The sequence below is a fragment of the Halyomorpha halys genome, unplaced genomic scaffold, assembly GCF_000696795.3.
Source record: "Halyomorpha halys isolate HHAL.00 unplaced genomic scaffold, Hhal_1.1 Scaffold252.1, whole genome shotgun sequence".
Classification (NCBI taxonomy): Eukaryota; Metazoa; Arthropoda; class Insecta; order Hemiptera; family Pentatomidae; genus Halyomorpha; species Halyomorpha halys.
In genome coordinates, this window is record NW_027108761.1 from 370109 (window position 1) to 395220 (window position 25112).

Genomic DNA, 25112 nt, shown 5'->3' on the forward strand with positions numbered 1-25112 from the left:
CCGCCATTTTGTATTCCCCCCTACCTATACTTGGTAGACTCGTCAATTTTGAGTAATTATATATAGCGTTCATTAAAGTAATAACAAATTTGGGTAAAATAACTGCCTTTTTTTCTCCTCTTGGGCCCTTGTACTATAGTTACTAGCCTGTTCTATACAAGTTAATCCCATTTGCAGTGTCTCTATGATTCTAGCTAATAAAATCAGTTTTGAGCGGTTTGGACTGAATGAACAATTGAAATAGAATGAAATCACGTACAGAGGACTGAGTTCAATAACCGTTATTGAAATTTTGGTTTTAATTAGCCTTGAAAAATAACACTTAAGTAGATTAGAAGCTGTACAATACCAAGTTTTCTTTTAAGTTCGAAGTAAATATATATTGGCGTAAAAATTTCATATTTAGAAATAGAAATACAAAAATTAAACTAACTGACAATCCACAACGTCATCGAGTTATAATTAATGTCAAGGATGCATTATAGGGAGCGCTAAAGCCGAAGGACTATCATTGTTATCAGTCACTTCTGAAGCAGGGATTGTTGGGTTTGTGTCGTTTTCAGTTCCAGTATTAGATTACTGGTTGTTCATAATGGCCAATAGATTTATTAAAATTGTAATTATTTTAATTACACACTTCATCCTTAATTTATGATTATCATTACTACTGAAAATTGAATAAAAATGTTATTTATTAAAGGTACCATTGACTGCTAGTGTAAGGCACCACAGTACAAGTAATTTGAATGAAGTTTTTATTGTTAGCGGTGCCAGAACACCCATAGGCTCCTTCAGAAGTTCACTTTCCTCTGTGTCGGCACCCAAACTAGCATCTGTGGCTATTCAGGTAATAATATTTAACAATAGTAATAATTTAAATTTGATTTGTTATATAACAACTTTATCTCCAAGATATAATGAATATTTTAAGAGCTTGGGGTCAATTCTAAATTAAAACAGAGCTTTTCAGCATCAGGTTAGTGCTGTCCAAGATTTATTTTTATTTTTAACTTATTTAACCTTCTACATCGAAGTCTTTATTGGACTTGATTTCTGTAAAAGAATTTTTTTTTGGAATATGATGAAGTTATTGTGGAATATCATTTAATGTATAATTTTACTTCAGCATAATGTTCCGTTTTATTCTGTGAATTAATTTTTATTTTATTTTTTTTTTTTCATTGTTGCTTTTCATTGTGTTTTTTGTCCTAGGGAGCTATCAAACGAGCTGGAATACAAAATGATAACATAGATGAGGTATTTATTGGAAATGTAGGGCAAGCCGGTGTTGGACAAGCCCCTGCTCGGCAAGCAGCTCTTTTTGCAGGTTTGCCTGAGAGTGTAATTTGTACGACAGTTAACAAAGTTTGTGCATCAGGGATGAAATCAGTGATGTTAGCTTCTCAAAGCCTTATGTGTGGGCATCAACAAGTTATAGTTGCTGGAGGTATGGAATCCATGTCTAATGTTCCCTATTATATGTCCAGAGGAGACACACCATACGGAGGAGTTCATCTTACTGTAAGTTTTATATTATTATTTTCTCATTGTATTTTACTTTTACAATAAATGTAAAAGTCAAAATATAAGTTCAATTTAGGTAAAACAGCTTTAATTTGACAGTTATGAAAATATTGGATTTTTTAATCGCATAGAATTTTTATGTCTTGTGATTAGTTACTGAAGTGTCATGTATTTACATTGTTGAAATCAAACTTTGAATTAAAAGATTACTAAAAATTGAAAAACAATATTTGATTTAAATAAAATTACTTGACTTTGAAAATGGGTTATACAAAGAATGAAAGAAGCGAACAATAAGGAAATAATAGAAATAATTTTATTTATAAAAATAAAATGAAGGAATCGGTTCAAATAAAACTGTTTTTATGAATTTATGAAAATCAAATTATGGGTGTTTGTTAATTGAAATCAAAATGCTAATGTTAATAGAATGAATAAATATTCTTCTCTGTTATCATGTCAAAAAAATTTAATGGTATATACAGTCATGTACTTTGATGTCAAAACTCAGGAACTCGTTACTAGACAAAACCCTATTTGATTTTGTTTTAATTTTAAAAATTGTATTAAAGCTATTTGTGTACTTGCGTTACATTAAGAGCAAAGGTACTTGATACTTCATGGTTCTTGTAGCCTTTTATCAGCCGCTTTTTTGAAATAAAATGGTGGATGATGATGTTGATTAGGCTCTCCATACTCCAGCAACACATCCTTATGTGACCTATGATTTTTGGTGCCAAATCTAAAATAAATATCTGTAAAAAAAAAATGTTGGATGATAATAGATTTTTAATTTTATTTTTGAAATGTAAAAAACACAAAATTTTTAGAGGGAATAAAAAAAAAATTTCTTGATCAATTACAATATAATGTACATTATTGAAACTAACCAAAAAAAAAAATATATATATGTATATATATTTCTCATTGTATTTTACTTTTACAATAAATGTAAAAGTCAAAATATAAGTTCAATTTAGGTAAAACAGCTTTAATTTGACAGTTATGAAAATATTGGATTTTTTAATCGCCTAGAATTTTCTATATATATGTATATCTATATCTAGTTTAAACTAGGTTTTATTAATCAAAATTAGCTTTTTATATCTCAATAAACTTTTAGGAACCAAGATGTTTAAAATTTATTGGTGAAATATTCTTATTTTATATCTATGTAAGAATATATTGGCTAAAGAATATCCCTAAGAAATATCGGATTATTTTATTAGATATATTAAATACCAGTGGAAGGAATTTTCTCTTATTTAAGATAAATTATTTAAACAAATTTTAATATTTCTTTTTGTTTTTACAAAATTCCAATGTTTCAAATGACTTCTGTTATATGTTATAAAATATTAGAGAAATGCTAATTATAGTGATTGATAACCAGAACAAATAATGAATTTTTTGACTCTCAGTAAATTTAGAATAAGAGAGAAATAATCATAGATTAACATCTTAATGTATTTTATATTATAATATAATTTTATTTTATATTATAAAACATCAATATATTTTTTTATGAAATGATCTTTTTAATAGGATGGAATAGTGTATGATACGCTGACTGATGTATATAACAAGTTTCACATGGGAAATTGTGCTGAAAATACTGCTAAAGTTCAGAAAATAACACGTGAGCAGCAGGATGACTTTGCTTTGCTCAGCTACAAAAGAAGTGCTGAAGCAGTTAAGGCTGGTCTGCTTGCTCCTGAAATTGTACCGGTTTCTGTTCCTCAAAAACGAGGTTGATACTTTATCAAATTCTTTTAATCCCTTGTTTTTATTTATTTTTATATGTAGTCTAAGGTCCTTATTAAACTCTGTTGAAGAAGGTTGGAGTCACCTTTAATTCAAGCCTTTCTCTCCTCCCCCCTCATATTTTTCAAGTAGTTGCTTTTTTTATTAATATTCTTTTTATATCCATTTGTTTATTTTTAAATAATATTTAGTCCATGATTTAAGTGTGGATATTGTTTTAGCTCCACTAAAAATTTATAATACTTATTAAAGGAAGTAGAAATATTTATAATTTTGTTTTGCTTGTTTGACATTACTGCCAGTATAAAGGAGTTTTGCATCTTGTCAGCAATTAGATTTCTTTTTTTGTTTGAATTAGTTCTACTTCTAATAAATTTTCCTGTTGTATCTTGTATTAATACCTTCTAAGATGTAAGCTCTTGTTCATAATAGAGATATTTAATTCTATTTTCAGCATAGTTCATTTTAGATATCTTATCACTGTCTGAAACTACAAACTTCTTTTTCATTAAAAATATGGTGGACACAGTTTGCAATGGGTGCTTGTCATTCATCAGTGTACATAAGAATATCACTTTTTCCAATAAATAGTACAACAAAAATAATAGACTATTAAAAATTTATATTTTGTACAAATCATCATGTTTTGGAGTGTCAATAGGAAAAATTGAGTTTTGTTTTCATTTTTGAAATATTCCCCATCACAGAACTAGCTCAAAATCATACTCTTTCTGTAATGTTGTCTTCGAGTGATCTAATCTGAAACTTAGTATTCTTTTGCATATGCTTGTACAATCCTCTATTCCACTGCACATACCCTCAATAAAATTCTTGATGGGCTCTTAAGTGATTATGATCAGCTCTTGTCTTTAGTTTCACTGGCCTTCTGGTTCCTGATCTTATTTCAACTTGTCATCTACAATGGCTGTGTCATAATCTGTTTAGGGCCTTTGATCTTTCTCAGGAGTCAAAAAAGAAATTTTAAAAAGGGCTCTGTCACTCTTTGTTAATCCAACGTTTTCCTCTGATTGTAGTTATGAAGTCCTTGAGGTGTTAAAATGCCTCATTGGGGCTAGGTTTGGATAATCCAAATATAAGAAATCCTGATTCTAAAGTCTGGTTAATAAGGCCTCTTATTATAAGTATACTTACAAGATCATAAGACGGTCTTTAAGTAAGAGAAGGTAATATAAAGTATTTTATTTAGTTTATGTTTGACAAAATTACTCAATATAATCATGTATGTTGTGACAAATGATAAAATTAATGAGTTGTAAATGAATTCATATATGCAATAACAAACCAACCAATATTTTTTGCTGTGTTTTATAAGCTAAATTAATTTTTTTCATTTCCTAACAAAAATCCCAAGGCTTTACCTTTATTTTTACACCAACCTCTGTCTGTGTCTAATTATGTAAATAATAAATTTAAATTCCTACATAAAGAGGAACAATGTGCTTGGTACTTATGTTGCCATACAACATTTCTTGAAAACATTATTGTTATAGCTTATTTAACAGAATTTCATAAAAATGTTGGTTTGTTCTTTATTGCATATCCAAGTTCAATTAACATGAATATATTAAACTATATTTTATGTAAGCATATATTATGTTTGTCAAGATTATCTATTTTCAATTATTTGGTATTATTATTGAAATAAAGATGCATTAATTTGATGAAAAGCTGATTTTAATTGTTTTATTTTACTTAATGTTATTTTGTTTTCTTATTTCCAGGAAAACCAGATGTAGTTGTGAATGAAGATGAAGAGTTTAAAAAATTTAATGCTGAAAAGTTTAGAAAATTGGCAACAGTATTTCAGGTAATGTTACTTGGAAAGTTTACCAAGTCGTATCTCTTCATAAATCTAAATAAAAATTATATTAATTTCTAATGATATCAGAAGAAGTTGAATGAGCAAATAGAAGATAGATCGCACTTCAAGTGTTGCATCACATTGTTTCATAGCTTAATACTATTTTCTGTAGCATCTTGCTTCTGTATAGAAATAATATCTCTGTACCAATACTCTAAGAAATTTTTGAAACATTGTAACTATATTATTTTCTACTTCTTTTTCTTTAGTTAAATTTACGGACTTGTTTATGTTTTGTTCATGAATAAAATAGCTCAAAAAGATATCCGATTATTCTCATCATATTTTTCTGAGAATTATCCTCCTATCAATGAAAGAGATTTCTCATTTTGTTACTATTTTTTGAATAATTGTGTTTTATAATTATTTATCTTCTGTATATGTGTACTTAATGTTTTAATTATTTTTAAAAAAATTTATGAAAATATTTCAAGTGAAGAATAAAATTAAAAAAAATTAAATGAAGTAATATTAACATTTTAAAAGAAATTTTCACTGAAACTACTAACTTTAATACTAAGCTAATAATTGTTTGTTTAATTTACTAATCGTTTCTACTATATTTATTCAATTGTATTTTACTTTTTAGAGGGAAGGAGGCACCGTAACTGCTGGAAATGCATCAACTCTTAATGATGGTGCAGCTGCAATGGTCCTGATGAGTGCTGAAGCTGTCAAACATTTCAATGCGAAACCACTTGCTAGGGTTGTAGCTTTCGCTGATGGGGCAACTAAGCCTATCGATTTTCCTATCGCTCCTGCAGTAGCTACTCCTAAGGTTATTTAGAATTGATAGTTTATTACTTATTACCTCTTATATTCTCCCAAACAATTAAGTAGAGAAATTATAATGCTTTAGGCAATAAAATATCCAATACCAGCCTCAAAAAAACATTTATTAGTAGGTGTAATAGTTTTTAAACTAATGAAAGAAAGATTTCTATACCCTGGTAAAAGAAGAGCTAATGTCCATATATAGCAATTTTGTGTTTATAATGTTTGTTAATTTGAAAACGTGGGAGTAATAAATGAAATTAAGGCTAATAATACCATACTAAATTTCAAGTAGGCTTTATGCAAAGGTACTTATTTATTCTTGTTGTTCAAAGGTTTTTTTTTTTTTTATATTACTTGGTTTTACTGTTAATCAAGTTAGGCAGATGAGTGAGTTACCCTGATATAAGATATTACATATTTGGTTAAACTTAATATAAAATTAATTATAATTAATATTGTAAAACACATGTAATTAAAAGGTTCTGGAATCTCAATATATCATTGAGGAAACCTGAAGGTTCTTTAATTTTTTCTTTCTTTATAGTCTGTGATTTTATTTTAGCTTTTGAAAATCGCTGGTGTCAAAAAAGAAGATGTCTCTCTTTGGGAAATAAATGAGGCTTTTAGTGTTGTTGTTCTGGCTAACATCAAGCTTTTGGATATTGACCCAACTAAAGTTAATGTACATGGTGGTGCTGTCAGCCTTGGACATCCTGTTGGGTAATTCTTAACAATTTTTTTTTGTTGTCACCTAACAATAAGCATGAATACTCAATGAGCTATGTATAAATGCATACTCTCATGATTGCCTTTTCATGATCTCTCCTTTCCATTTTCTGTTTCCTTTTTATTCAAAATAATTTGATTGATCAATCTTAAAAACATGGCATGTTTAAAATGTAGTTCATTCATTGTTGGAAGGTGGGGTAACATTTATCTATTTCTTCAGTGAATATGGATAATGTCGTATTTTTTCATTATTTAATTGTTAGATTAAAGATTAATTCAAGCAAATTAATTGTTTTTACAAAATCAGATATAAATTTTGATTAAGGCCAATTCTCCCCCAAAACCAGTTGTTTGGTAACTTACAATAAATTCTCTATAACTAGTTGGGATCTGACCTTTCTAATGTTGGGTTAAAAAAAAAAAAAGTTGGGATGCTGCAAATTTATTTATTAAAACACATTTATGAGATTAAAAGACTGCACATAAATGAAATTGAAACTCAGAAATCATTAAAGTTTTTGATTGGCCATTAGAGAATAGCAAAATGTTCAAGAGTTATCAGAGCTTCAATAATTATAAAAACATTAATTGAATGAAGTGAGGTAACAACAGAAATAGAGCTAATGCGGAAATTATTTGAAATTAGCACTTTAGCACCTTCCTTGAAAGGGAGAGAGGGGAGGGGTTGTTATAACTATTACTGTTGCAACCACTTTTTTTTCCTTTTTAAAAGCAATGATAGTTATTAGAAAAAAAAGCTAGTGTTTATGTGCATAGGAGGCTAAATTTCCACTTTTGCCCCATTTAGCAGGGTAATATGGAATGGGGTTGAAATTAAAAAAAAAATAATAAAAAGAAGAGAGAAATTTAGAACAAGAAAACTAAAACTTTTCAAAAAACAATTAAGAGGGCATTGTAATCTATCTATATATATTTTTAATATTCAAATAGTGGTTTTTACTGGGGTACTTATGAGGGTCAAAGTTCATTTAATGAAATTTTTGGTAGCATTTGTTCCATTGTAACCAAATTTATTTTAATAATAAATAGTGTATTATATTAAATATATTTTGATTAATGTTAGAACATATCACAGTAATAATGATAAACCAGATATAACCAGTAATTGGTTTCTAATAATTCTGCATAATTTTTCATTAGTTTGGGACATTCAAAATTTGTTTTTTGATACAAAGACCCATTATAATTATTCTCAACTACTTTACTGACTTTTGAAAAAAAAAAATTAAAAGTATAGATTTATTAGTTATTAAAGTTTATTACAATGTTATCCACAACTTCCAGCCATAAGGTTGTTAAATCAATGGTAGATACACCCTTATGGCAGGGAGCCCTTGATATAATTACAAATGAAAATATTTATCTTTAAAAGACTTATTTTTCTTCTGTTACATATGTACTTTTGTTATTTATATGTTCATTAAATTATTTAACTTATCAATTACTTATTCATTTCAAGTATAGAATCATAAGTTATATGATTATAAACATTCCACTTGTAAACAGGATGTCTGGTGCAAGGATAGTTCTTCACTTGGCTTACGCATTGAAACCTGGCCAGAAGGGAGTTGCCTCCATTTGTAATGGTGGTGGAGGTGCATCAGCCGTCATGATTGAAAAGCTGTAAAACATGGTTTTTCATCAAATTTTATATTCCAGAATTGAAAAATCAAAAGGCTATGTTGTAAATAGTTTTACTTTTAAGTAAATGTCTATTTTTGTATGAAATAAATAAATGTTTTATCATGATTATTTTGTATCTTGTTAATAGTATAATAAATTTTATTTTTTGTTGGAAATTCTATTTTTTTTTTTTTATTGGGCTACTCAGGATATGAAATTCGTCAGAATTTTTTTAATTTAATCCGTTGTTTACACAGGAGTTCAGATAAATCTAACATAAGTGATTTTCTGACGCTTTGAATAAACTTTGAATATATCCTTAAACATATGTAGTTAAAACAAAGGAAATGCAAATAACAGCAGAATCTAAGATAGCTGGCATGTGGGACAAGATAATCCTATCGAAATAATTTATTCATTTCTCTATTTAAAGAGCATGGTCAGTGAGGACGACAGACTGATGAGGATATAAGAAATAGAATATGTAAAACCAATGGAACATTTGTTGAGTGGTACAAAATTCAGAAGAACAAGAGCTCTGGATATGAAATTGCGTCTTTAAAACAAATTTCCTTTCAGTATAACGGTATGCATCCGAAACTGGGAGTGTTACCAAATGAAATAAAGAAAAATTTCAAGTATCTGTTCATAGATGATTGAGAAGAATACTTGGCATCCACTGATCTGAAATTATTTCCAATAATGAATTGGGGCAGAGGACTAACCTCAAGCCAATAGATGAACTGATCAAGAAAAGGAAATCAAAGGAGATTAATCACACATTAGCATGACTGGCATAGAAAAAGATGCACTTGATTGGAATCCACAGGGTACTCGATAGCAAAAATGACCCAGTAACTCAGTGATTTGGAATTAAATCAGTCAGGACGGGAATGGTGAGAAGTGAAAGATTTGCAATCTGATAGAGATCAATGGTAAAAATTCAAGGCAGCTGTTTGCTCCAATGTGAGCTAAAGGGTACCACAATATAAGTGAAAAATAGTACATAGTTTTATTTCATTTTATTAAGAGAAATATTGTAATGTTTACTGGCATAATTGGATAAAAATTAAAAATTCCAGCATTAGATAACAACAACTTTTAACAAAAAAGAATTCTGGATTATATCTCAAAGGTTTGGAATTATATAGCTGACTTTGTATAAACAGTACCAAAAAATGATTGCCGGCAAGAAATAACTTAATTATTAAAAAAAAAAAAATAAATGCTAACCAATTCATTTATTAAATCTTTCTTTATTCCATCCTTCATGAATCAATTAGTTTGCACTGTGGCTAAGGTGAAAAACAAAAAAATATATTAGGTGAAAGTTCCTGTTTCACTTAAATGGTGACAATAAAGGATAAAAGAGAAAAAATATAAAATGGATTGTAAAGAGAATGGATTAAATAAACTTTTAAAGAAAAGGATATTTGATAAGTAATGTATAAATTCTTTAGCACCTTATCTGAATAAGTCAAAGTAAGAAAAATTCAATAATTTTATTTTTACAAAAAATAATTTAGTGGTAGATGTGAAAATAAAGCAAGAAATTTTATATGATAAATATTTTACTTTAAATATTGATAAAAATGTTGAACAATATGCATGCTCTTAACCATTTAAATTATTAAAATTGTTGTTTCACATCATTATATGAAAAAGATCGAATTTATGAATTACTTACTTAGCTAAAGGCAGCAATATCATCATTGGCCATTTTCTTCAAAACTACCTACAAGCCATCGCACGAAGAGGCAGCCTCTTTCTTAGCAGTCATTTCTGCCATCTGTATGATTTCTTTTAATTTATCTTTATCAATTCTAATGGGCCTCATCAAGAAAATATCAGAAGAATCCTTTGAAGCTGTGCAATGGCCTCCCAATTTATTAGCCACATTATTCATCCAAGCTGCAGCACTCAAACTAGATCCCTAAAATATATTATGGATCATATCCTATATCGTAATAAACTCATTGGAAGATTTTTAATGCATAATTAATAAATGAAGATAGTCAGGAAGTGTGGTAAAAAAAAAAAATGGAAGAGTATGTTTCACCCCAATTCCCACTTCCCCAGGAATCCCTCCCTCTAATGTTGGCTCTTATTACATAGTTTTTACAATATTTGGTTCTTTTTTACCATACCTGGAGGACCATCTTCATTTATAATGAAATTAATTATTTAGTAGGATAGGATCCTGTGAAAATATGTTGTTTTGAGGTTAAAATGAAATGGAATCAAAATTTAAACGTTTAAGCCATGGTTATTTTTGTATGATTGAGTGTGGAATGTCCATTTTTATGAATTAAAACTACTTTATTTTCAAACATAAATTTTATGATGGTCGTGGAGTCGTCAGTAATTGAGTCCATATCCAAGGCCTTTGTAAGTACTCAATTTTTTTATTTTTTTGTTTAAATTATTTAGAGTTATTGGCTAGAAGGGACATAAAAAGTTGCAGGTATAAATTTTTCGAATGAACTATTAACTGTTTCTCTGTACAGGGTATTTTTGTGGTGAAAATTGCTTTATCATTGAATCTGAATCTATGAGATGGGTTTTCAATACCTAGTCAAGATGCTCTGATTGTCCAAATCATTTTTATACTTTTTTTAGAGTTTAAAAAAAAAGTTACATACTACACATGCTATAAATTCATTAGTTTTCATTTAATGCAGAAAATTGAGGGTTTTTTTTATTGCACTTAAACAAATTTAAGTACACATTATGTATTTAATTAAATAATATATATTTAACATGCATATATTATTTAAGTACATTATTAAAATTATTTAAGTACATACGTATACTTAATTAAATAATATATTTTTAACATGCTTGTATTATTTAAGTACATAAACAAAACATTCAAATTCTCACAATAAAAGTGACTTGTTCCCCTTTCATTCTCGATGGCTTGTTTAAATTATGATAAATCTTACCTCTGGCACACGACATGCTGCAGAAAAATAATTCCCATTACAAGCAAATAGCATGATAGGGAAGTCTACATATTTTTTTATCAGCCTCGTTAAATTTGTTTCTTTTCCAGCATAGAGAACGACACAGTTTTCACTCCTTTCTTTGGCTTCCAGAGTATACTTTTGAATGAAATGTATTTTATTATTTCTGAAAAACCAAAGAAAATAGTAATATCTTAATTTATTATTTATTGGAATAAAAAAAAAATTGCAGACATGATCCTTGGAATATGAAACTTTAAGTAAGTCCTCACCTACCCATTTAATCAGTCTTGAAATTATAATGAAGTTTCTAGTAATGTAATAACAGACTAAATATGTCATTTGTTTTGCTAATACAATTAAGCAGACAGACTGTCAATTTTCTGTATCTGGTAGGATGTTTAATAAAATTATTGAAAATAGCTTAGGAGTACAAATTACAAACTGATGGTCAGCCTCAACAAACTGACAACAAATCTCTAAATAACCACAAAGCAAATACAATTATGGCAGGCCTTTTCTCTTTCAGAGAGCACCAATCTTTTTCTTGATTTTTTTTAAAAAGTAATTTATTGCATATTATAACTAAAAAAGTTTACCTTTGTTTTTGTTTATTTTTTATTTTGAGTTCTTGCAATTTGGACATAAAGTCAGGTTTTAATTCAAAGGGAACACGGTTTTCCATCATGAGTGAGTTAAGTTTAGCAATTTTTACCTTATCCTCCAAATCCTAGATAAAATAAAAATAATGAGCTAATATAGATGAAAAATCTATCAATAGGAAATTGTAGAAAAAGAATACTACCTCACTTTCAATAGATGAAATTGCAGTCTTAGCATTTTGGAAAACTGTAGCATTATGGTCAGAAACACCTGATATTGTCACATTCCTTCCTCTATTTCTAGTTTCAAAATTTAGCAGGCAAACAGGATCTATATCTCTTGTGTTCATAACGTTTGGTCCAATCGTAACTTCTCTGAATCTGGAAGAAGTAAATCGAATAAACAACTTTTGAGAAACATTGAATTCATCTCAGACATTCAGAACATATTCTAAAAATTAAGTAAAGAGTCCAACAAGGCCATACTTAGTATACAGCTCAATATTATTAGTTAATAAATGCGACTATATGAACTACAAGCACTAATACTTTTTATTTCATAATGGGGATGACTATTAGTGATATAGGAGTTAAAAAGTATTTGAGTTCAAGTCAATGAAATTGTACCAAGTAAGAACTACAAGACTAATTTACTTTATTACTTTGTATTTTATTTGTTAAGGAACAGGACTTATGTAGTTATGTGATCTGGAAGCAGAAATAAATTCCTTAAAAAATGATAAAGCTTTGTGAAACAAGGCAATCACAGATGGATAAACTCAAATTAGGAACAGGGAAAACAAAAATTAAGTTAAAATTTAGCTGCTGACACTGAATCTATCATTATGAAAAGGAATAATCAGATAATTCTGCCATATACTGTCGTACTGAGGGAGCCTGTAAGACTCCTTAAAGCATCAAAAGAAAAAATATCAGACTTAGAATAAAAGCAATCCAAAACATTTAATAAAAGAGAAAAATTCTACATAATTTACTAGTTAGATAATCAGAGTTATTTCTACCTCTTTTCACCTTCACCATCTATGCTAACTAAATAGATGGATTTCATATTAGGACTAACATAAGGAGGAAGGTGTAAATCTCCAGTTCCAACTAAATCGTCTGTAGATTTTTTCGTCAACTCTATATTCAATCCAGCACTTATTAAATGATTCATCTTTTCTTCAAGTGACATAATGTCTAAAAAAAAAAATAATTAGTATATTTGTTTGTAACCAGTTGTAAATAAGAAATTTCATGATAATAGTAAATTTTAAAACAAATGCAGAAAAAAAAATTCACTGAATTCACACAGTTCATGAAGAAAAATAAGAGGGAAGAAGAGAACATTAAAGATCTTTGTTGGCAGCGAATAAACAAAAATTACTTCCTTTGTTTGAAAATTACTTCCTTTGTTTGAAAATTACCTCTCTGAAACTTTTGTTTATTTTATATAAATGCAGGTTACATTTCAAAAGTAGTAAAAAATGACTTTTGATAACTGGATATGATTCCAAAATCTTCTATTTGTACTCAAAGGTAGTATAATGTATAATTAAAGATAAATGTAAACACCATCCTTCAGTAATAGTATCAATGCCATTGGGAAGTCATAAGTGCAGTCAGTATATTTAAACAAAACATAATAATTTGATCAAAACTTAATAAGGAAAGGATACTAGTATGATTATAAAACCCTCTAAAGAACCGAGTTTTCTTTACTGCTACCGCCGGCGTTGAATAACTAGTAAAAGATATTCTTTTACCTTACTCTTTTTTTTTTCTTTTTTTTTTTAGCTTCCTCTTACAATCATGGACAGTGTGAATTCAGAATTAATAGGATTTTAGATAAATGATACAAACCATCAGATTGTAAATGATGACCAAACATTAAAAAGGTGGCAGAAAATTCTTTATGAGATGCTCTGAAGGAGAGTGTATTACAAACAAAATTCGTTCGCAGAGCAAATGAGAGTAAATGAGCAGCAGAGGTATTTCTCATTAGATTCAGTCTATTGTCGTGGTCGATTGATATTTCTGACATTAAATCTTCTAATGGAATGTTTGCATCGCTGCTGAAGGAAAAAAAAATGTTATAGGATGAAACATAACACTGGGTGTAATTAAAATAAATGCACATATTTCAACAATTCAACAATGCTAAATAAAAATACAATAGCACTACAAAATTAACAATGAAAAATTAAACAATTTTAATATATTTAGACATTTTGAGAATGATTAAGTAGTCAGATACTCTGACTCTTTACGAGTATGACCAGATAATAGGGGACAGGAAAAAATGATCGGTTACATTTTGCACTTTTGCTTTCTTCAACAAAATTGGGTAACCAATCTTTTCCACAATATTGCATATAAATTTGTTAGTAAAACTGAGGGTTCTGTTCATTCTAAACAATGATTCATTCTGAATAGTTATATAGAAAGCTTTCATTTCATATAATGGTTATGAATAAAAAGGTGGATGAATGTAAACAAAAAAATTGAAAATGAATATGGCAGTTCCAATTAAATCGCATAATTTTGGCATAACATAATCCTACAGTGAATGTATCTAAGATTTCAGCAAATACTTTAATCTAGTAAGATTGAGTACAAAATTTAAATTTGTTTTAAATAAAAAAACAAAAACAAAATGGAATACTATTTATAAATTAAATAAAATAAAGCTTACTTCAGTGACATCTGAACATTTCCTGTATGACAGACATGACCTCCAAGATTAAATACCCTCTCAACAAAAACTTTTCCGATTTCATTGTTATCACCATCAAATAATGTAATTATACCACGGTCCCCACCTCCTTTTAATGAACTCCACATGTTTGTCTTATCCAATAAAACACCGACCGTGAGATCTGAACCAAATAATGATGAAATATTACTGATACACTTGCCATCCTTGATTATAGCTTGCACTTTGCTTCGAACATTTTCAAAATTATATCCCTTTGAATTCTTGGTATAATTTGCTTTAAATGAATCATCTGTTGGGAGAAAATAGTTACTAACATATTCTAAAGTGTTCTTTGGTAGATCTAATTTCTGGTTTGAATGAATTAAAGCTTTATTTTTCTCCTTCAATAACAAAATATCCTTCTGAAGCTGGGATATATTTACAGAGTAATCTAAAAGAAAAAGTAAATAAATAAAAATATAAAATCAAAGAGTAAATGATAATTCAAAATATTAAGAAAACATTCATAATTTATTATTGGTAATATAATTGCTTATTTGGGCATATAATGCTGGCAAATGAATTAAAGATGATTTCCTCAGCCTTTAGCATAAATTATTAAATTAAATATGCAACTTAAAATGTCTTAAAGAAACAGCTAATCAAATAAAAAATATTCGTAATTTTACTATAAATTATTGTCTAGATTAATTGAAGGGTCATGGGAAAAAAATTCAATTAATGACAATTTTTTTTAATGAGATACTAATGCCATATTGTGGTTTGTTCCCAAACAAATGCCTGGATTAAAGTTGGAAAGAAATATCATCATCTAAAAATAAAGGGAGAAGAAAAAAAATGAAAGGAAAAACTAGTTTGAAAAAAGGTTCACCCAATGAATTCATGAAAAAAGAATTCAAACGCTTGAATCTGAGAGAAATTGAAGATTATAAATGTACACGGACCAAAATTCCAAAAACTCGGTGGATTACTCACTATTTCATGAATTTTTCAAACAAAATTTTAACACATCTTTCTTATTATATATTAATTCTGAAAAAATAATTAACGAAAATTTTAAAAAAATTGACATTGATCATTATTCCCAGTAAGCCTTTGACAGGCAATGGGAATCCAGAATTATTTTTTTTACCAAGAGGAGTCACAAATTTGTATTTCATAATTACCACAAACTCTGGCTAACTCTTCGATAACTTGAGGATTAAGACCATATCTGTCATAAAGTATAATGCATAAATCTTCTGGTAAAACAGTCTTTGGTGGTATTTTCCTCTGCATCAATTCATTAAATGAAGAAATAAGACCTATACTCTGTACATCGTCTAATGATTCCAAATGAGGGTTGTCTTTTTTTAAATTTTCCCAATCATTTTTTACTTTTGCTTTTATTTCTTGCCACAGTTCATTTTCATCTCTCAGGACACATTCAATCTAAAAGCATTTTTTTTATAATAAATAAGTATAAATAAGATATTGTAGTATATAAGTGTTATATCTTAATATACTTCTAAGTAAAATAAGTTAGAAGAAATAGAACTAGTAATTAAAATTATTATAGCACCATCCAAGCCTTTTGAAATATAAAACCTTTTTTCAGTTTTTTATTTTTTTAATAATATTAAATCCTTTAATACTATAATAACATAAAGATCCCGTTAAGGTTATTCTAAATTAAAGAATCTTGTTTTAATTTAGATTTATCTTTACCCTATATTTACTTTAATTTTGGCTAATATCATCCCCAGTACTGTGTTTTTTTAATTAATCATTTCGTCATTATTATGTTAAATTAATTTTGTTTCTTTGATCTTATAAGGTTTGTATAGATTTTTTAATATTAATTTTCTTTTCAATTGTGTAATTCAAACAAACTAGGTATTCAATATTCTTAAAACAAAAATAAAATGAACCAGACCCCCGACATTTTATTAAAGGCCAAGTGGGCAGATGGTTCTGGTAAAAGTACCTTATACTTGACATTTTAGGAATTTTTTTAGTGAAATGTGGTCAGTATTTGTCCTGACCAGCTGATTTATACTCCAGACTTTAGCAATGTACACATTTTTCAGGATTGGCAAGGCCCTGGATAGATATGTAAAATCAAAGTTCTCATCATGACAAATTCCACTTATGTTCTAAAAGGAAAGAATAGTTTGCTAAGTTAAGATTTGAACCAGGATCTCATTGAACACAGGATACCTGCTTCAACCTCTAGGCTATACCTATCACTTTTTTTAATAAATATGGATGCAAATATGTCAACATTTAAAGTGGATATACCTGCCTCAAGTTATTGGTGACTTCAGGAAAGATATGAGAAAATGATTCCCCGGATACTTTACTTAACTCAACCATCAAAGATACTCCATTTCCAGGTAAAAACTTCTCAGCAATAAGAATACCTTTTCTTATAACTCTTCTTAATCCATGGCTAAACAAATGCATAGAACATTATAATTAAATATTTGCGAACACAAAGAGGTCAAAAATAAATTTAAAGGATTGGGAAGGCTTGATCCATTGTTTCTTTTGTTAAGTAATATTAATTGATAAATTGTTACTATTACCTTACATCAGGGAAGACATTATCAGCTATAGCAACAGATACCATACGAGTGTGGTCAGCTAGAATGCGATAAGCTGTGTCAAGTCCTTTCGCATCATGGATTCCAAATTTTCCTGAATACTTTGAAAATCCAGAAATCTACAAAAAATACATAAATATATAAAAAGAAGTATAAGTATGAATGTATCACTAATAATTTAAAGAAAAATAAATTACTTCACCTTAGCAATAGCATCAAAATATGGTACAAAAATGTCGGTATCATAATTTGAAGACTTTCCTTGAAGTAACGCAACTAAGCGTTCAAGACCCATTCCTGTATCAACAAAATGTTTTTCTAAAGGTATCAAAGTTCCATCCTCTAACCTTTTAGATAGTAAAAACAGATTAAAAAAAAATGTTAATAATGATGTCCTTGCAGACATGGAAATAAAAAAATTAAAACTAAAGAAAAATTCTATAAGTACAGATGCTTCATAACATTTTATGTGCCTAAAGAAACTAGAATATTTTACAATATTATTTTTTAAAATATTATTTATAATTTCAGTATATCAACATTTTTCGTTTCAAAAATTTAATAAAATACATCATTTGTATTTATTATACACCATATTTGCTTTAGTCTACAATTTAGTTAATCAGTATACAATGTTAATTATTTGGACAAATCCTTTTAAAAGTTTTTGTAATTATTTTAGTAAATATATTCGACTTTTTTTTTCTTTTTTATACATTTGTATATTTGATGAAGGTGGAATATATTATTTTTTAAAAAATAATATTAATAATTAAATAATAAATAATAAGTGGCTCTAAATAGTAATTTTGCACAGATATTCTATCTTCTATGCTTTAAATTAAATAAAAAACATACTAAGGAAGTCAATAAATTACAATTCGATAATAAAATAATAACCTGTTGAACTGAATAAAAACATTATTCCAGAGTTCAGTAAGATCGGCGGAATCTTTATTAACTAAATGTGGCCGTGGTGTGTTTCCAAGATGGTCATAGTGTATTTCAGTAGAAGGTCCACAAGGGCCATGAAGTCCCATTTCCCAAAAATTTTCTTTCAATCCAAATGGTAAAACACGATGCTCTGGTACTCTAAGTAAAAAATAAAATAAAGAATAACTAAAAGAACAAAATGAATGCTCAGGAAAACATAAAGGTTTATTAATTATTTAATAAATACAAAAAATAATAATGTAATTTATTCCTACCCAATTTCTAACCAAATTTCTTTTGTTTCTAAGTCAGGCAACAAATTCAAACTGTCATCACCTTTAAAATATGTTACATATAATCGGTTTGGATCAATGGCATACGGCTTGGATGTGATAAGATTCCATGCTAATTTGCAAGCTTCTTTCTACAATCAAATTAGCCACACCATCATGACAAATTAAATAGTTATAAACACATAAAAAACATATCAAAAGTATGTCACTCTCATTTAATATAGAAGTTTCATCTTTTTGTAGAGTTTATGCTTCTAAATTTGTAATATACTTTTATAGTAATTATTTGAAAACAGTATTTTTAAATAAATGTAATGTTAATTTAAGAAATAGATATAGCCTTTAGTCAATATATGTCAAATTTATAATGAATAACTTTAATTTAACCTTGAAAATTAATGAGGTTGGTTCCATTTCTTATAAGAATAATTTTAATCTAAGAGCCTTCAATAAGTATTTACAAAACCTGAGAAAATAATTTTAAAACATTTTATTTCAAACATATTCATTATTACGTCCTGCAATAAGAAAGTGGCATTTTCTTTTGTCTTCAAATATATTTTTCAAGTGTACAGTATAGTACAAACATTTATATTTACTTGATTTTCATTTATATGATGGTGAGAAAACATCACTAGGAAAATCAAAGGTATTACGTGGACCAATAAAATATAAGATATAAATGAATTAAATCCTAAATAACATTTTATAATTAATGATTAGATACCAAGGGACAGTTATATTTCTTGTTTGTTTGTTTTTTATAAATATAAACATACAGACCTATTGAAACATAACCTTTATCAATGAGTGAATAATTGTTAGAAAATAAATTATATCTATTATTCCTACAAGACAAAGATTTTAATGAGATCTGAAAATAATCTATGGAGCCAATTCACCACCCCTCTGTCATAGAATCAAACCTATTTTAAGTAATTAATTAAAATAACATAAGAAATTAATTTAAGTCTACATTCTCCACAAACACTCTGTATGGGTAACATAGGCAAAAATGCCTTAGAGTATTAAATGCCTGCAGACACACTCGTTTTTAAACCCTCACAAGTAAGTCCTATCACCTAAGTTTTAGCTCTCTACTGCCCCTCCCTCCCCCCGTTCCCCATGATTACCCAATTTATTTTGAAATGCCATAATTTTTTTACCATCATTTTTATTTCATAACAAATATTTGTCAACAAAATTTCTCAATTTAATCTTAAGTCATGGACCTCAAAAATTATCAACATAAATTTTTAGGCCATACTCCAACATTTATAATACTAAATTTAGTTGCTATAGTCCTAGGAAAAATGACTATAGACAGCTCTGGAATATGTTGGGTAGAACAAACTTAAATTATAGGATATCTTTATCTACAACTATTGCTTTAAAAAATTTCAACCTATTGTACCACTTCAATATAATTGAGGAAGAGATGTCCTGTGATTTTAGCTTGTCAACATCTTTCAGAGCTACCTATAGTCTTTTTTTTTTAATTTTGTAGAATTTTTGAGTTTTGTTAGGCAAATAGCAACTAAATTCATAATTATAAATATTGGAGAGTGACCTGAAAACTCTGGTTGATAGTTCATGAGGTCCATGCCTTTAAGTTATATAGAGAAATTTTTCAGACAAACATATCCAAAAAAAAAATACTGCATTTCATAATACAGTGGGCTTCCACTAATCCAAACTAATTAATACCAAGGAGTTTTAGGGGGGGAGCCCACTTCCTAAATGATAAGTTAATTGAAAAACAAAAATTATAAATCCATATACATAAAAATGTGTTTATGATAATGAACCCTTGTTCAGAAATTCATTTTTAACTATTTTCATCTGAAATTTAAGTTTGTTTAGAACTAGTTCTAGAAATCATCTCAAGGAGAAAGGAGGGGCAATAGAGATCTGAATCTTTTGTGATAGGACTTTCTTGGGGGTGTAAAAATGGATAAGTTGGCAGGCATTTATCACTCTAAAGCATATTAATCTACCTTACTCGAAAAGAGTCTATATTTAAAAACTAAAATTTTCTATGCTAATGCATTTTATGTATACATTAAGAATAAATACACTGTTAATTATGACAAACCTTAAAGTAATTGTTAAAGGACCAATTCCCAAGCATTTCAAAAAACGTGTGATGATAAGTATCTTTGCCAACCGAATCTAAATCATTATGCTTGCCACCAACTCGAATACATTTCTGACTATTACAGGCTTTGGCAACAGGAATAGCTTCTAATCCAAGAAAAACATTTTTGAACTGAAAATAAAAATTTAGATTAAAAATAAACATAGGTGAGAGTTAAACTTAAATTACTGGATACATTCCATATTCAATGGTATGGTTATCCTTATCTGAAAGCAACAACACAAGAGCTGTTAAAATACAAACAAATTAGTGCTATGAGCTTGAAACAAATTATAGAGTTTATTTAATTTTATTTTAATTAATACCATTAAGAAATGGTAAAAGGATTCTACATCTCTTCAGTTATTAATTTATTATTCTGAATTGCTAAATAACTTTATATTTTCTGACCTGGTTCATACCAGCATTTACAAATTCCAAAGATGGATCATTAAAGGGTTTAACTGGACTAGATTTAATATAAGAATGGTTTTCTGAAGCAAAATAGTCGATAAATGTCTGTCGAATCATATTAGTAGATAAAAAACTGTAGTATTTCCTACTCATTTTGTCTGTACAAAAAACTTTTGAGTAGTGTAAATTGAATTTTAACTTGTTCATGTTAATCTAACCACATATTAACATTTGAAAATATAAGGTTATATTTATAACCTTGTATTATAACCCCACGATAGAATGCTGGGAGTGGGCATAGCACTACTCTCTTATTCAAAATTGAAGCCAAGGAGTAGAGAGATTGGCCACGCCCCCCGAGCGTTTTTATGTTGACATGAATAGGGATTTCCCACATTAATGTAATTATCAGCAAAAGCATTCATTTAATCGCATCTATGAACTGTATATAAATTGTTGTAAACGTTATTTTCAATGACTTGGTTTATCAAGAAAGAAAATCCATTTCGTCATTCTTCAGAAATTCGTGCTAAGATCTCTAATGTGGCTTTCGTTGGCCTCAAGTCTACGCACCCTTAGTCTAGAAAAATAATTAATCGTATTAATTTAGGTAAAAAAATAGACAATGTTTAACTAAGCATAAACTCTCTTATGAGTTTTTTTTAATTTTGCAACTTCGCATTCTTAATTGGCTAGTGTAGGTAGTATTGTTTTGCACCATATTAAAAATTAATCAATGAAGATTTTTTGAGATCCGTGATATTTACAATCTACCCAATGAAGAGTAGTAAAAGCTGCTAAAAATGTCTAGAAATATTAAACTTAAATTTTCAACATAACGTCATGGAACGCTTATTTTCTTTTTTGGCCGATCCAACTTATTACATTCATATGAAATTTTCTTATCTTTAACTTGGTCCCTCTTACATTTTTTAAGGGAGCTTTAAAGTAGATTTATTTGAGTTTTTCTGAGAAAAATCACGGATAACAGCTAAAAACACAAAATTTTATTTTTATCCCATACCTTTGAGAATTGCACTATAGATCATATCGAATTTTTTGTTCCTCTTAAGGTATAGTATCTGCTCCCAAAATATGACCACTCATTTATGGGACACCTTGTATATAATACAAGCACTGGTAGTTGAATATCCATGTTTACAAAATAATATTTTACATTACATTACTATATAATTTATACAATCAAAGGTAATAGATTGACTTCATTTTTATTTAATGTCCAATTTGTTTACGTAATAAAAAATAAATTTTGTTAGTCTACCTATAAAAAAAATTAAATGTTAACGTTTATTTAACATACCAATTACTCAGACAAAAAAATAAAATATTCATATACATACACTGAAATGCTACCTATAAATTAATACCATCATTTACAAAAAAAAAAAAATAAATAAAACATATATTTTTTCACTAATTTGATCAATTATATCATTTATCATTATATGATTATCACGTCTGTTTTGATAAATTTTAATATTGAGTCGTGCCCATTCTTTTTATTAATGAGAAAAAAAAAGAAGAAAAACTACTTATTAAAATCTTCCATTAGATAATTTAAAAATTTCTTTCCTTAAAATTGTTGACGAATTTCGGATACTGTATAAAATATAGCCAAATTCTGCTACGTCAAAAACTGAATTTTAAGTAGGAAGGGAAAAAATATTAATTTAACTTTTAATTAGCTTTATTGGTATAAAGCATTTATATCAAACTAACATTAGTAGGTTACTTTCAGTAATGTTGTATGCCATTCACGTAGATTCTTAACAGAGAATTAGGCCCATCGAACACGTTAGTGATAAAATGTAAGACAATGGTTTTGTTGAACTCTCTTGATCTCATTGTACAAATGTAAATTTTAGAGTACTTTTAAGAGTAATAGATTGTACAGGCAAGTTTCTGAACGAATTAAAAATAAATAAATAAATAAATTTTAAGATTTAGAATAAATGGTCATGCATATACGACTTTAAAAAAAAAATTGTATTTTTAATCTTGTGCAATTTATTTGTATAATTCTCTGTAATATCTCATAGTTTAATAAAATAGAAGACGAATAAAGCTGTTTTAAATTATATAGAAAATCCCATTTTTAACTTCAATTATATTCCCTCGTTTTAGCCCACCATTCAGAAACCTATAAGTAAGAATAAAGAAAATACATACTTCCTAATTTACAGATATGAAAGTCGCCAAGTTTAATCGAAGAAGAAACACTAAAAGTTTTAGTAATTTGAAGTACGAAATATTGGAACTGAAGGGCAAGTTGATTGAAAACAGCACTGAACTGACTGGTGAATGTAGATCGGAGGATTTCATTTATTTCTACCTTCCCCTTGTTTTGTAAGCAATGCAGGTGTGGTAGATGGGAGGATGAGAAAGGTTCTTTCCCTCTTGCAGATTATTTTCATGTCCCCTCTCTCCTTTGTCTCTGTGAACGGATTACTAAGCACTGCTGCCGATTCACTCAATCAAGAACTACCCGCTTAGCGCCTTGAAAATACCCGTTTTACTGGATAAATACCCGCCATTTTACTCGTTCTTAGAGAACCGTTATAACTGTAGCTGTATGATTGTTACAGTCATGATTATTCTGTCGTATTGGCTAAGGCTCGATAGTTCATCAGTCAATGAAGCAACTGTCACGTTATCTATCACATGGATATGCATTGACAGTGAACAATCGTACAATTTCAGTTATTGCAACCAAAGTAAGTCGCAGAAGCTATCATGGTGTAACTGTTTAATAGCTACAGTCATGACAGTAAATTCTGAATACTGTCGCGGTAGAATTGACGAGCTGGGTCTGACGTGATAGTTGATAGTACCAAAAATATCAGTGGATTAACAGTCGCGTTAGCTATCACGTCGTAACATATCAACCTTACCAAATGTAATTAACAATAGTTTTTCAACTAGACCAGTAATGACATCAGAATGAACTTTAATATAGACCTCCACTTAGGGCCACAAACACCAATCCACTACGGACCCCAAAAATAATAACTTGCTAGTTATAGAAAAAGTTTCTAATGATAATTAAAAAATATAGTCAAAGGACTAGTGCGACACTGCACTAGCACACCTACATATAACGTAAATCCATTTTACCCGAAATACCCGAATACCCCACAATTATTCGCTAAGCTGAAAAATACCCAAAAATCGGGTAAATACACGCAAATCGGCAGCACTGTTATTGAGGTACACATCAGATTATAATGGCTGTATTAATCCATAAATATAAGTATCCCACTCGAAATTTACTTTTCAGTTTTATCATTTTAACTTACTACAGCGTGTTTGTCAGCACTATTATAAACTAAATCACGAAACTGCAGCAAATCTAAAATAAAAAAGTGAGAATAACAAATATTATTCATAAGAAATTGACTCGTAGGAACGAAAATAAGAAGAAGTTATTTATTAAGAACAGTTATTCCAGGTTATTTCGGTATTTCGGAGTATTGTTGATTATCTAATATATATATATATATATATAAATGTTTCAAATAAGTATTACCAAATATTAAGAAAAAAATCAAACTGATAATTCTTTAAAAATGAAAATAGTTACACATTTTTAAAAATTACTTTTAATGCTTTCGGAAGTGATGTATTTTTTTTTTTTTATTGGAAAAGTAATTTTTGTCACAATAATTGTAACTTTTTCTGATTTTCTAAAACGTAGGTGATATTTTTTCTTACGTATTTCCTGAAAACATGTACATTGTTGTCGACATCAATTGATACAGGTCTCGAAGCGAGCGGACACATCGGGAAATAATCAGATCGTTGGCGGCACTGGTCGGGGTCATACACCTCCGGCCAACGCACTAATTCGCCGTACATCCGTTTTTCAAGGTTAGCAGGAAGTTTATCGAATGCATTTGGGCCGCGGCACACATAAATTAATTGACCTTCTAGTCCAATTGTCTTTTTCAAAAATCTTCAGACGATATCCTCAGACGTTCTACTTGTACCAATGAACGATCAATGATTTCGTGAATAATAGTTGATGAGGTCTCATGATTGCGTTCCTTGTAACCCATTGTTAATCCCCTTCTGACAGGTCAGTAGGTTTCTATTGTTCTTTGTTCTCTTTGAAGTTGATGAATC

General features: G+C 28.6%; 2 protein-coding genes across 4 annotated transcripts; one reads left to right on the forward strand and one right to left on the reverse strand.

Moving 5' to 3' along the window:
• Window positions 1–470: 470 nt before the first annotated feature.
• Acat1 (Acetyl-CoA acetyltransferase 1) lies at window positions 471–8496 on the forward strand. Its single transcript, XM_014419845.3, has 8 exons — window positions 471–616; window positions 701–847; window positions 1213–1521; window positions 3070–3274; window positions 5031–5116; window positions 5760–5948; window positions 6510–6667; window positions 8204–8496. The coding sequence occupies exons 1-8, from the start codon at window positions 593–595 to the stop codon at window positions 8322–8324; spliced, it is 1239 nt and encodes a 412-aa protein (XP_014275331.1). The 5' UTR covers window positions 471–592; the 3' UTR covers window positions 8325–8496.
• On the reverse strand, window positions 7923–25112 carry LOC106680279 (alanine--tRNA ligase, mitochondrial). Of its 3 annotated transcripts, none has more exons than XM_067047080.1 (16): window positions 24702–25112; window positions 20514–20687; window positions 18401–18549; window positions 18093–18284; window positions 17395–17539; window positions 17175–17311; window positions 16888–17038; window positions 15774–16038; window positions 14584–15037; window positions 13752–13963; window positions 12911–13088; window positions 12092–12269; window positions 11886–12016; window positions 11266–11452; window positions 10008–10253; window positions 7923–8318 (listed from the first exon to the last, which is right to left on the reverse strand). In XM_067047080.1, the coding sequence occupies exons 1-15, from the start codon at window positions 24843–24845 to the stop codon at window positions 10056–10058; spliced, it is 2895 nt and encodes a 964-aa protein (XP_066903181.1). In that variant the 5' UTR covers window positions 24846–25112; the 3' UTR covers window positions 7923–8318; window positions 10008–10055. The 3 variants fall into 3 exon arrangements, with proteins under 3 accessions (XP_066903181.1, XP_014275328.1, XP_024218632.1); XM_014419842.3 differs by lacking the exon at window positions 24702–25112 and adding an exon at window positions 20967–21238 and having other exon boundaries at window positions 13752–13960; XM_024362864.2 differs by lacking the exon at window positions 24702–25112 and adding an exon at window positions 20967–21237.